Raw genomic sequence first — 13,327 nt, 5'->3', positions numbered from 1 at the left:
ACTCTTTGCGACCCCATGGACAGCAGCACGCCAGGCCTCCCTGTCCATCACCATATTTCCTGGAGTCTGTTCAAACTCATGTCCATTGAGTCGGCGATGCCATCCAACCATCTCATCCTCTGTCGTCCCCTTCTCCTCCCGCCTTCAATCTTTCCCAGCATCAGGGTCTTTCCCATTGAGTCGGCTTTTCTAATCAGGTGGCTAGAGTATTCGAGCTTTAGCATCAGTCCTTCCAATGAACATTCAGGGTTAATTTCGTTTATGATTTGATAAACTGCTGGTTTGATCTCCTTGGACCATAAAGAAAGCTGAGCCCTGAAGAACTGATGCTTTTGAACGGTGGTGCTGGAGAAGACCTTTGAGAGTCCCTTGGACTGCAAGGAAATCAAACCAGCAAGGAGGGGCTGCACAGGTCTGCTTCTCTACGACCTCTTCAGACACATGAGAAATGCGCAGCTTAGCAGCCCACGGAGAAGACGGGCTCCCACTGCCCAGACATGAGCCCCGTCCAGACCTGGTGATGGGGCTCAGGTGTCACACGGCACACCTGGCGGGTATGCACACCTGGAAGGCGGGAGACCCCCCCCCACTGCCAGCTGCAAAGCCAGGGGTGCTTCTCCTGTTCTCAGCCAACGGCGTTAACAGAAGGTCTCCCGGCTTAGCCTCCTGCCCCGACACTCAGCTGAGTCAAGGCTTCCGAGGTTTGTCTGCAGCCATCACCGTCACCAGGGCCCAGGTCGCCTCCAGAGGCAGCAAGGAAACCCCAGCCTGGGCAGGCGAGGGCAGACTCTGTGACCGGCTGGCCAGGCCTCCACTGTAGCCCGCCGGGAGCTGGAGGCCCAAGACTTCTGATCCTGGTGTTTGTTCTGCATCGAACCTAAATTCTATTTCTATGTGTATTTGCATTTATATTGAATTTTACGTTTCTTTGGATGGCAAGCCCAGATGCCCTCGGCATTGTCTGGTCTTCTGGCCCCGCTCCCTGTGGGGGCTGCACTGAGGGTATGGGGGTGCATGAGGAAAAACAGCAGCTGGAGCAGGCCCTGCCCGGCCCCCGCCAGTGTTCACCCGGACAACTCGCTGCGTCCAAGACCCCGAGCCCTTTCTCCCCCCACCCCGCTCACTGAGGGTCTCCCACCCAAACAAAGGCCCAGCTTTAGGCACTGCCCCCACCAATCATTCAGACATAGTGCGTGCAGCCAGTTAGCAGGAGCACACGATAAATAAGTAAAGAAAGGCATAACATGACAGATGGCTAAAGGCAGAGCAGGGGAGAACGGCGGGGCTACCGTAGCTACTGTGACTGGGGCGGCCTTCTGAAGAGGCGATGGCTCAGCCTAGTCCCAAGGGGATGTTACTACTGAGGTGTGTCCCCTTGGAATCTCTAAGTCAAAGCCCTGACCCCGAGCACCGAGAATGTGACTGTAGCTGGAGATGGGCCTAAAGAGATGATGTGGAGAAAATGACGCTGTTACGGGACTTCCCGGCTGGTCCAGTGGTTAAAACTTCACCTTCCAGTGCGGGGGTTCAATCTCTGGTCAGGGAGCCAAGATCCTACCTGCCTCCAGGCCAAAAAAGCCAAAACATAAAACAAAAGCAATAGTGTAACAAATTCAATAAAGAATGTAAGAATGGTCCACATAAAAAAAAAATCTGTTTTTTAAAAAATGAGGCTGTTCAAATGGGCCTGATCCAATCTGAGAAGGGTCCTTATGCGAAGAAAAGATTAGGACACAGAAACAGCCGGACAACCGCGTGGGGACACGGGGAAAGGACAGCCGTCGACACACCGAGGGGAGAGGCCTTGGGAGAAACCAGCCCTGCCAGCGCCGGGGCCTCAGACGTCCCGCCTCCAGAAACGGGAGGAGGTAGACCTCTGTTGTTTGAGCCGCCTGGGCTGCAGCAGCCTAAATACACTCACACAGAACCCCCGTTCGGTACTTCTCCTGCCCCCTCTTCCAGGAGCTCACATCTCCCACGTGGCTTTGGAGATGTTTCAGCAACTTGTGCACAAATCAGAAGCTGAGCTGCATGGGTAACAGGACAGATGGAGGTCAGGTGCACCAATCAGAACCCGAGCTGCAGGGATGACGGGACAGACGGAGACCAGGTGCACCAATCAGAACCTGAGCTACAGGGATGACGGGACAGACGGAGACCAGGTGCACCAATCAGAACCAGAGCCGCAGGGATGACGGGACAGACGGAGACCAGGTGCACCAATCAGAACCCGAGCTACAGGGATGACGGGACAGACGGAGACCAGGTGCACCAATCAGAACCCGAGCTGCAGGGATGACGGGACAGATGGAGGTCAGGTGCACCAATCAGAACCCGAGCTGCAGGGATGACGGGACAGACGGAGACCAGGTGCACCAATCAGAACCCGAGCTGCAGGGATGACGGGACAGACGGAGACCAGGTGCACCAATCAGAACCAGAGCCGCAGGGATGACGGGACAGACGGAGACCAGGTGCACCAATCAGAACCAGAGCCGCAGGGATGACGGGACAGACGGAGACCAGGTGCACCAATCAGAACCCGAGCTACAGGGATGACGGGACAGACGGAGACCAGGTGCACCAATCAGAACCCGAGCTGCAGGGATGACGGGACAGATGGAGGTCAGGTGCACCAATCAGAACCCGAGCTGCAGGGATGACGGGACAGACGGAGACCAGGTGCACCAATCAGAACCAGAGCCGCAGGGATGACGGGACAGACGGAGACCAGGTGCACCAATCAGAACCCGAGCTACAGGGATGACGGGACAGACGGAGACCAGGTGCACCAATCAGAACCCGAGCTGCAGGGATGACGGGACAGATGGAGACCAGGTGCACCAATCAGAACCCGAGCTGCAGGGATGACGGGACAGACGGAGACCAGGTGCACCAATCAGAACCCGAGCTGCAGGGATGACGGGACAGACGGAGACCAGGTGCCTCCGACCTCACCATGTGAGGCACCGACAGGACACAGCATCAGTGCAATAGTTAGACACAGAACCTGAATCTCTTCCTGAAAAAAACATCTGACCCAAACCGACCTGTACCCTTAAGAAAAATGTCAAGTTTGCGGAAGACCAGCACAGGTCGTGGAAGCGGTACAGACGTTAAGAAACTAGAGACCTGATGACCACACACGTCTCGTAACCTGGACCACATCCTGACTCAGAAGGAAAATGGCTATAAAGAACAGGACACCTACCCTGGAAGAGATCTGTAGAAGGACCGCATATTAATTAGCAGTATCACATGAACACGAACAGCTCCGATGGAGGGCTGTCCTGTGGGCTGTGGAGGAGCATGTCCTTAGCAAGTACATGATGACGCACTTAGAGATTAACGGCAGGATCAGCACTTTACCCTCCAACTGTGTGTGTGTGTGTGTGTGTGTGTGTGTGTGTGTGTGTGCGCGCGCGCGCACACACACAAAGGAGAGAAGAAAAGAAAAAGATAAAGCAAAATGTTACAAGTGGTGCAGCCGGCACACAGACTTCTTTGTGCGATTCTTGGAACAATTCAGGAAGTCTGAAATGATTAGTAACCAAAAAAACTGAGCTAATAAAAATTCTGCCAGAAACGAAGCCCCGGTTGGGTAGTGATTAACCCACAGGAAGGGAGTCAAGGCAGCGGCAGGAGGGGCTTCCCGGCGACGAGGTGTGGCTCGTGAGTTCCTGGGAAGCGGTGGTACCAGGGCTGGGCCATCGCGGGCTCCTGGGGGCGTCCCGAGACTCTCCCAGCTGGGCAGCCCGACCCCACTGTGCTAATCTGAAAGGGTGGGGACAGGGACCTGTCCACCTGTCCGTGGGGATGCCCAGCGCCCGGCCCCGGGGGGCACACAGGTGAACACACGGCACATAGCTCCCGAGCAACCACCTCCCACGGCGGCTCCTCTTCCCGTGGGGCTGCGCCTCCCCCATCCGCCTGTTGCAGCGTCTCACACACGAAGGCAGCTCCAGGTCACCAGGGAGACCAGAACAAATGCTGCACATTCCGGTGTTTGTCAGACTAGTAAATATTTTTTGACTTGAGTGTTATTTAGGAAAGAGCGTGGTTGCTGCCCACAACACGGGTCTTCAAAGATGGGGGCTTTGAGGATGGGGAGTACTGGTCTCCTGGCTCTCTGGCCCCGGGAAAGGGGTCCCCGGTGGCGGAATCTGAACCAAAGAGGCGTTCCTCCCCTTCCTGCAGCCCGGGGCGGTGGACGGAGGGAACGGCCCAGAGGAAAGCCACGCCCGAGCGGAACGCCAGGGTCCAGCGTGAGCCGAGGCCGGCCAGCTGGGCGTCCGGGAGGCCCAGGAGGGCTGGGGGCTGGGGCTCAGTGTCCGTGCACTCCGGGCACTTAGAGGGGGCCTGGTGACCTCGGCCGCCCCAGCAGTGGGTGGGTGTCAGGCTCCGGGAGCAGCCTGGCCTCCCCCGCCCGCCACGCCCGCGAGGCCCCCGCGTCCCTCACCAGCTTCTGGAAGAGGTCGCCCACGCGCTGCTGGTGGCCCCACTGCTGCACGCGGGGCAGGAGCCCGTCGTAGAAGTCCTTGTGGATCTCGTAGAGCTCAGGCACTTTGAAGAAGATGGTCTCGATCTGCTGGCTCGTCAGCACCGGCTGGGAGGTGGTGGCGGCCGCCTTCAAAGGTTTCATGGGCTGGAAGAGGGTGCGGGTGGCGGGTGGTGGGGCGGAGGTGTCAGGGGCCGGGGCTCGCCACGTGCCAGGCGAGCGGCGGTCACATGAAAGCACACACGCTTCTACTTTTAAATTTCAGGAGCCACAAAAACGTGAAGCCGGCTCAGCACGGCACCGCGTCTCACGAGTGCGCCCACCGCCTCCCCGGGGAGGGCCGACCTCTGCGGTCAGGCCGTGTCCCGCCCTCCTGCGGGTGTTGGCGGGGATTCCGGGGGGCAGGCGGGGGCTGTTCCCCGGCCTCCACGGCAGCGCTGCCCAGGCCCGCCCTGCCCTCCCGGCTCCCCCATTCCCCCTCACCAGCAGCAGTGCCTCCAGATGGCTCAGGTAAGTCTCCTCGCTAGCCAGGATGCCAGACAGGACCCACTTTCTCATCTCTGAGCCCTTTTCCAGGTCCAGCTCACCCTGCAGGACAAAAGGACAAACGTCAGGCCCGGGGGTGGGGGGGGCGAGGCGGGAAGAGTCCTCGAGATGGAAGAAGCCAGCTCGTGACCCTGATGACCAGCTTCCTGACAAGGTTCCGGGTGGGGAGAAACTCGGGAGGCCTGGGGGTGCCCCGGCAGGTCAGCGCCCATCTTCTGGTCCCCACCACGTCTGGCCGGTCATCCAGCAAAGCCGGGGGCCACCCTTGGCCTCGACGGTGGGCAACGCGCAGTGGGGAGCTGGGCGGGGGCGGCGGGCAAAGCCCTTCTTCACACCTTGAGCTCGTGACCGAGGAGCGGCCGTCCTGGAGGAATTGAGCCCGGATGGGGGGGCGGGCGTCAGGCCCAGCGCATGTCCATCGTGGCTTCTCTGCTACCCCCGACCCCCGCCTGGCACCTGCCCGGCAGCCTCAGCGCCGCTGCCACCGGACCTTTGGACCAGCCAGGGCTGGGCGGCCCCGCCCCCTTCCCAGTCACAGGGGTGAGGCTGGCACTGACGCCACCTGCCCCAGGGAAACCCCATTTCCTGGGTTCAGGGCCTTTGTCCCTTAAACCTGCTCTTCTGAGCCTGCTTTCTAGACGCTGGGACCCACACACCTGTGGGCTACAGCAAGGACCCCCACCTCCCCACTCTGCGGTCTTTCCCTCGAACACAGAGCTGGCAGGCCCCTGGATGCAGACGGTGGGGGGGGGGGGGGTGGCGGGTAAGGTCCTGGAGGCTGCAAGACCACACCACAGCGCTGGGTGTGACGGTGTCACGGTGGTGGTGTGTCCCCGGCGCCCCAGAACGCGACTGTCCTCGGAGATAAGGGTCTTCAGAGACGTAATCAAGTTAACACGAGGTCAGTGGGCTGGGTCCTAGTCCTAAACGGCTGATACACCCTTCTAAGAGATCAGGTGATCAAAAGGCATAAACTTCCAGGAACAAGACAAGCAGGTCCTGGGGATGTAAGGAACAGCAGGTGACTGTGTGTGAGCCGCTCAGTTGTGGCCGACTCTTTGCAACCCCAGGGGCTGTAGCCCGCCAGGCTCCTCTGTCCGTGGAATTCTCCCTCTGGAGTGGGTTGCCACAGTCAGTACCACATTGTATACGTGAAAATTGCTGAAAGAATAGATCTTAAGAGTTCTTAGCACAAAAAAAATGTATAACCAGGTGTGGTGATGGATGTTGAGTGATGGCTAGCAATCGTTTTAACAATACACACATATATCCAACCACTGTTTTATATACCTACAATAAACACCGAGTTATAAACCTACAATAAACACCAATGCCTCAAGAAGACGAGGAGGAGGAGATCAGGACATGGACGTACCCAGCTGGAAAGACACAGGGAGAAGACAGCGTCTCTGAGCCAAGGAGAGAGGTTTCAGGAGAAGCCAGCCCTCCTGACACCTTCATCTCGGATGTCCTGCCTCCAGAACTGGCAGAAATCAATCTCTCTTGTTTAAGCCACATGGTCTGTGGTGGTTTATTACTGACGCCCAGGAAACTGACACAGAGGATGATTCCAAAGGCAACAAAACTGCTTTTTCATCAACTTCCGGGCTGAGGCCCTCTGCCTGCTCCCTGACCAGCAATGAGACAGTCTGGGGTCGGGGTGGCTGTGCCCACGGCCTACACTCAGCCTGTGCTGGCCGGCCCCACTGCGGCCCGAGGGCGGTGCCAGGTGGCCGGGGCCCTGGGTCCATGTCCAGAGAAGAGGACACAGCCCTGCCCTTTCCACCACTGGCTCCCCAGCCTGCAGGTGAGCGGAGACAGCCCTGCCCTTGGGTGTGGAACCGGAGCACTGGCCGTTGGTCACTCGGGAGGACGTGACGGATGGGGCAGGCCCGGCCTTGGCCCCACTGACATCTGGGGCCGCAGGATTCTCTGCTGGGTGCCGGGGGGGCCACTCTGTGCCACACTGGGTGTCAAGCGGCATTTCTGGCCTCCATTCACTGCACCAGCAGCAAGACCCCTGCCCCCGGTGAGGACAGGGGCAAACGTCTGTGGGTGTCGTCACCCACCTTCCCACGCCAGCGCAGGCCTCCTGGCGTTCCCGGCGTTGTTCAGTCGCTCAGTCGTGTCCAACTCTCTGCGACCCCATGGACCGCAGCACGCCAGGCCTCCCTGTCCATCACCATCTCCCGGAGCTTACTCAAACTCATGTCTATCGAGTCAGTGATGCCATCCCACCATCTCATCCTGTTGTCCCCTTCTCCTCCTGCCCCCAATCCCTCCCAGCATCAGGGTCTGTTTCAATGAGTTGGCTCTTCCCATCAGGTGGCCAAAGTATTGGGAGCTTCAGCTTCAGCATCAGTCCCTCCAATGAACAGTCAGGGTTGACTTCCTTTTGGATTGTTTGATTGTTTGACCTCACGGCGGTGGCTTCTCGTTGCCGAGCACGGGCTTCAGGAGCCGCAGCCCGTGAGCTCAGCAGTTCTGGCTCCCGGGCTCCAGAGCACATGCTCCACACTTGTGGTGCAAGGGCTTAGCTGCTTCGAGGCATGAGGGATCTTCCCTGATCAGGGACTGAACCCACGTCTCCAGCATTGGCACGCAGATTCTTTATCACTGAAGCACCAGGCAAGCGGGGTTTGATCTTCTTGCGGTCCAAGGGACTCTCAAGAGTCTTCTCCAGCACCACAATTTGAAAGCATCAATTTTTCAATGCTCAGCTGTCTTTAGGGTCCAACTCTCACATCCGTACATGACTACTGGAAAAACCATAGCTTGGACTATATGGACCTCTGTTGGTAAAGTAATGTCTCTGCTTTTTAATATGCTGTCTAGGTTGGTCATAGCTTTTCTTCCAAGGAGCAAGGTACTTCTAGTTTCATGGCTGCGGTCAACATCTGCAGTGATTTTGGAGCCCAAGAAAACAAAAGTTTTCATTTTGTCCCTCATCTATTTGCCATGAAGTGATGGGACCAGATGCCATGATCTTAGTTTTTTGAATGATGAGTTTTAAGCCAGCTTTTTCACTCTCCTCTTTCACCTTCAGAAAGAGGCTCTCTAGTTCCTTTTCACTTTCTGCCAGAGGTGGTGTCATCTACATATCTGAGGTTATTGATATTTTTCCCGATAGTTTTGATTCCAGCTTCTGCTTTATCCAGCCCAGCATTTCTCATGATATACTTTGCATATAAGTTACATCAGCAGGGTGACAATATCGTCTTGACGTACTCCTTTTTCTATTTAGAACCAGTCTGTTGTTCCATGTCCAGTTCTAACCGCTGCTTCCTGACCTGTATACAGATTTCTCAGGAGGCGGGTCAGGTGGTCTGGTATTCCCATCTCTTTATGAATTTTCCAGTTTTTTGTGATCCACACAGTCAAAGGCTTTAGTGTAGTCCATAAAGTAGAAGTAGATGTTTTTCTGGAACTCTCTTGCTTTTTCTATGATCCAGTGGATGCTGGCAATTTGATCTCTGGTTCCTCTGCCTTTTCTAAATCCAGTTTGTACATCTGGGATTTCTCGGCTCACCTACTGTTGAAGCTTGAAGGATTTTGAGCATCATCTTGCTAGCATGTGAAATGAGCACCACTGTGTGCTTCCATAATATCTGGAATTGGACCTCCCAGGGCAGCCCCACTGTGCCCCCAAGCCTACTGGCCCTTCCCACCTGCCTGGCCTGGAGGGAGGGAGGTACTTGGTGGTAGAGAAACGGCAGATCTGATAGGACTCACCTGGGGCTGAGTCAAGCGGTGGGGGTGTGGCCATCAGCCAGACCCGCTCTGCGAGCCCCACTGTCTCAGGCCCCTGCCTTCCTGCCCTGAGCCCTGGCTGACCAGATGCAAACTGGAGAAACAGGGCCCAGTTCCCACTTCCCCCCTGCGTCTGCTTTCTGCATCCCTGGGACTCACAGCACATCCTGGCTGCCCGCTGGGACCACCCAGAAAGGCTGCCTGGACCACCACTCTGCTCTGGGAATTGCGCTGTGTGCATAAGCTAGGTGCACATGTGTATTTGTCTCGTGTGTACACACGTGTGTGCTCGTGCATATGTGTACACGTATGTGTGCCTGTGTAAGCATGTGTCCACACATTTGTGTGCTTGTATGTATACATGTGTGCTCCTGTGTATATGCACACATATGTGTACTCCTTGCACACGCTTGTGTGCACGCACACGTCTGCGCTCATGCATGTGTGTGCTCATGTGTGTGTACACGTATGTGTGCGCTCATGCGTGTGTCTGTGTACACGTATGGGGGTAGCCATCAGATTCTTGGCTTTCAGCGACTCCAGGGGAAGGACACCCACGTCCCATACCACAGCCCCATCCAGGCCGTGCTGGGCAGAGGGAGCCTCTGGGGCACGGGGCCCAGAACCCCAGGTTCTCCACCAAGATCTACAGAGTAAACCACCCAGCGAGAGGACCCAGAACCACTGGCTGGGCCCTGGCATGGCCACACCGTCACAAGGGTCCATGGGCCCCTCCAGGGAACCCTCGTCCGTGAGACGAGCAGGTCCCAGGGTCCAGGACCGTCCGGGCAGCCGGCTCGGGGGCCCCTAGCACCATTAGCACAGATGTGCAGGCTAGGGGGCCCTGCCCTCTCAGGACCCACTGTCCTCTCAGGCCACGTCTCAAATGGAGGCGCCCTGGGGAAGCCAGGGGGCCCTGCCCATGCCTCCCGCCATGTCTGGGGTGAAGGTTCGTGTGCCCGGGGGGAGAGCTGCTCCCCAGCCCCGCGGCCTGGAGAGCCGGGCAGAAAAGGGCGGCGCCCCGTCCAGCTCTCTGCTCCCGAGGGCCTGGCTGGGTAAAGGACCATCTGGGCGGTGACCAGTGTTAGACTGGAACCTTCTCCTGAGCCTCAGAGGGGCTGGGGGCAGTGGACAGGGGCCTGGACACCGGCCACCCCACCCGGAGGCGAGAAGGCAGAGGGGACGGGGAGAGGGGGCAGAGGGCAGGGCGGGCCCATGGTGTTGACACCTGCCTTGCACACGCGCCAGCTCTGGGGCGTGTGCAGGTGCCTGGGACGTGGAGAGGGCGGGAGGAAGCCGGAGGAAAAGGCAAGAGGCCTCCACTGCCCGGAAGCGGGAGGGGAAGACAACATAAGCCCTGGGGCTGAGAGAGCAAAAAAAAACCCGGTGTGACAACAAGATCAGGGAACGGGGGGAAAAGAGTGGCTGCCCACCGGCCAGCTGCCAGGCCCGGAGCTGCAGGGGCCCCCGCCCCACGCCCACCCCCACCCCGGGGTGCTCAGGGCCTGCCAGCCAGCACGGCCGCAGAACAAAGGCTACCCACCCCCAGGACGGCAGCTGGGGTGACGCCTGGACGCTCGTCCGCAACCCTGACACACGCTGGCCGGCAGCCCCCGTCCGGGCCCCCCAGGAGCCCGCTCCTCTCTGCAGTGTCTACGAGGGGCTGATGAATGTGTAACCTCACTGTCCCTCGCAGAGACAAGGGGCATGTGTCCGCTGGCCCTCGCCCAGGACCCGGGTCCCCAGCTGGCACTAAGCAGTCGTCGTTCCAGGGAAATGCACGCCCGGTGGCCTCTCTGAGGATGCCCGGGAGGGAGGCTCTCACTGGTGCTCCGCGCTGGGACAGCCTCCTAGGGTAGCAGGACCCACACTACTGCCCACCTGGCTCCTCCTCACAGTGCCCCCGGCAACACAGGGAGCCTGGCCCCGCGGACCCCCTACTCACTGCGGGGGCGTGTGTTCCTGGAGCTGACCTGCACCTCCAGGAGGTCTCCGAACCCCCGCATCGCCATGGGGTCCCCAGGAAGGTCCTCCTGACGGCGCCCCACCCTCCCACCCCGAAAGGGCCCAGGCTTGGCGGCGGAGGCCGAGCCCCACCCTGGAGGGGCGGGACCGAGGCGAACGGGCAGGCACCCTGGCCCTGGCGGATGGGGAATCGGGCGGCTGTGACCGCAAGACCACAGCGCTTCCTGTGGGCGCCAGGAAGCCACAGACGCATCATCCTCAGACCCACAGTCAGAGACCAAAGAGGGAAGTGTCCCTGCGTGGCTGACGGGGCACCAGACAGCCGGGGCTCTCTGCCGGTCTCCGGTGCCCTGAGCCCCGGACCACGGGGCTTCCAGAACAAAACCACGCATGCCTCATCCGGTCCTGCCCCGGCTCCCCAGGTGCCTCCTGAAACCCCCGGGCCAGGTGCCCGCTTGGGGCTGGAGCCCCGAGGCCCGAGAAGCAGGTGCGGCCTTCTCGCTGTGTGTGTAAGATGAGAAGAGTCTGAGGGCTCCTATGTCTGGACAGGCTTCCCAGCAGGTGGGCCCCCAACTGGGGGTAAAAGGTGGTGGGCAGAACCCCAAGCCAGTGTGCTGGGGGCCTGAGGGCAGGGGCCCGGGGCGGGCCGCGGAGCTTCCTCCTGGGGGGGTGGGAGCTTGTGCCAGGGGAAGACAGCCCTCAGGGACCACAGACAGCAAGGACCGTCCCGAGTCCAGGGATCCGCCGGTAAGACGTTCGTCTGTCCCAAGTCACACCCGCAACACAGCGTGAGACAGGAGACCTCAGGAAGGGCAGGGCAGGGGCCAGAAGGCGCAGTTGCAGGGCCGGGAAGCCTTCAGAGCCGTCACGGTGAAGCCTCGAACAAGTCACTCTGCCTCTCTGAACCTCGGTCTCGCCGTCTATGGAACGCTGGGGCTGGCCATGTGGGCAACGAGCCACAGCAGGCAGGCATGCGTTACACACAGGCACCCACCCACCGCCCCCGTTTCAGGGGGAGAGGCCTGCCCGGCAGCGGTGAAAGCCCAATGTCAGGGGCTCAATCACGTCTGGACTCTTTCGAGACCCCATGGACTGCAGTCCGCCAGACTCCTCTGTCCGTGGGATTCTCCAGGCAAGAATCCTGGAGCGGGTTGCCATTTCCCTTCTCCAGGGGAACCTTCCCGACCCAGGGACTGAGCCCGGGTCTCCTGCACCGCAGGCAGATTTTCAACTGTCTGGGCCGGCAGGGAAGCCAGAAATCACAGAAGCCAAAGGAAAACGGCAGTCCTGAGCGAAGGCGCCGGCCCTGCGGGGAGGCCCCACGGTGAGGAGATGCACTTCCAGCCACGGGGGAAAGCGGAGCCCTCACTCTCATTGCTAAACCCAGGGTGGAGACACCCCAGAAACAAGCTGAGCGGGAGGAGGGAGGTGTCTGTCATCGGGGGCAACGGGACCAGAAAGACAGAGGGTGCGACCCACCCCCGGGGACAGCACACGCACTCAGCCTAGCAGGGCGGGCCCGGGAGGTCAACGGGGCGCCTGGCCGGGCCCCGATGCCCCTCGGGGGCGCTGGCCTGAGGTGCGGGGCCACGAGGACCGGGAGCCAGGCCCGGCGCGGCTGGCCTGCCTGCTCCGTGCGCTTCCACGGCTGCCGTGAGGGAGGGCGCCTGGGGGCTGTGCCAGCTTCCGCTCGCCACGGACCTCGGGGCCTCAGCTCCACAGCAGAGCAGAGGTGATGGCGGAAGGGTCACTAATGACGAGGAGGCCCCCGGAAGAAGACCCCGGGGAGCGGGTGAGCCATCTCAGTAGCTCCTTGGGCAAAGGGGGGGCCAGTGCGCTGGGGGGGGCCTGGACCCCAACCTGCTGTGCGCCCTGCTGGCCGAGACAGAGCCCCGGGGCCCCTGCACCCACCCTCCACCCCCCGGGACCCCCACACCTGCCCTCTGCACCCCCCGGGACCGCCACGCCCGCCCTCCACCAACCGGGACCCCTGCACCTGCCCTCTGCACCCCCCGGGACCGCCACGCCCGCCCTCCGCGCCTGCCTCCCATGCACCCAGATCCGGGACAAGGGCCTCAGGGAGACTGGACCCGCAGCGGCCCCCACTCCCGCCCTCCCACCCCGACTCACCGCTCTGCTGGGCTCCGCCGCGTCCCGGCCGCCCCGGGCCTTGCTGCCGAGGTGAGGCGAGGAGGCGGGCGAGTCGTCGATGTAGGGCAGCCCGTCCTGGGGCCGGCGCGGCTCCTCCGCCCGGTCCGCGGCACAGCCGAACCCCGGCGGTGTCCCGAACAACGCATCTGCGAGTGCGGAGAAGCAGGCGGTGTCAGAGGCGGGGAGGGGCTGGGGGCCCTCAGCCTCGGGGGGCACCCCGCCTGTCCCCTGCAGGCCTGGAACGGGGGCGAGGGGCTGGGGGCCGTCAGTCTGGGGGGCTGGGGGGCACCCCGCCTGTGCCCTGCGGGCCTGGAACAGAGGCCTTGCATAGCCTGACCTCACCTTCACAACTGACTCTCCAGGTGGGCGGGGGGGGCCCCCTCCCCAGACAACGCGAGGCTGGGCCTTTGATCCCCG

General features: G+C 60.6%; 1 protein-coding gene across 4 annotated transcripts in view; it reads right to left on the bottom strand.

Annotated features, from left to right (window-relative positions):
• BCR (BCR activator of RhoGEF and GTPase) overlaps nt 1-13,327 on the bottom strand; it is an 87,433-nt gene that overhangs the window by 36,492 nt on the left and 37,614 nt on the right. For 3 of the 4 annotated variants that reach the window (XM_061141403.1, XM_061141404.1, XM_061141405.1), the window contains exons 2-4: nt 12,890-13,056; nt 4,982-5,086; nt 4,460-4,645 (exon numbers count right to left, since the gene is read on the bottom strand). In XM_061141403.1, coding sequence (XP_060997386.1) covers nt 4,460-4,645; nt 4,982-5,086; nt 12,890-13,056 — 458 coding nt within the window. Of the gene's footprint in view, nt 1-4,459; nt 4,646-4,981; nt 5,087-5,379; nt 5,530-12,889; nt 13,057-13,327 lie in introns of those variants that run through there. The other variant, XM_061141406.1, reaches the window with a different exon arrangement.

Source organism: Dama dama, chromosome 5, assembly GCF_033118175.1.
Source record: "Dama dama isolate Ldn47 chromosome 5, ASM3311817v1, whole genome shotgun sequence".
In the NCBI taxonomy this organism is placed as follows: domain Eukaryota; kingdom Metazoa; phylum Chordata; class Mammalia; order Artiodactyla; family Cervidae; genus Dama; species Dama dama.
This window is presented reverse-complemented; position numbering and strand designations above follow the sequence as displayed.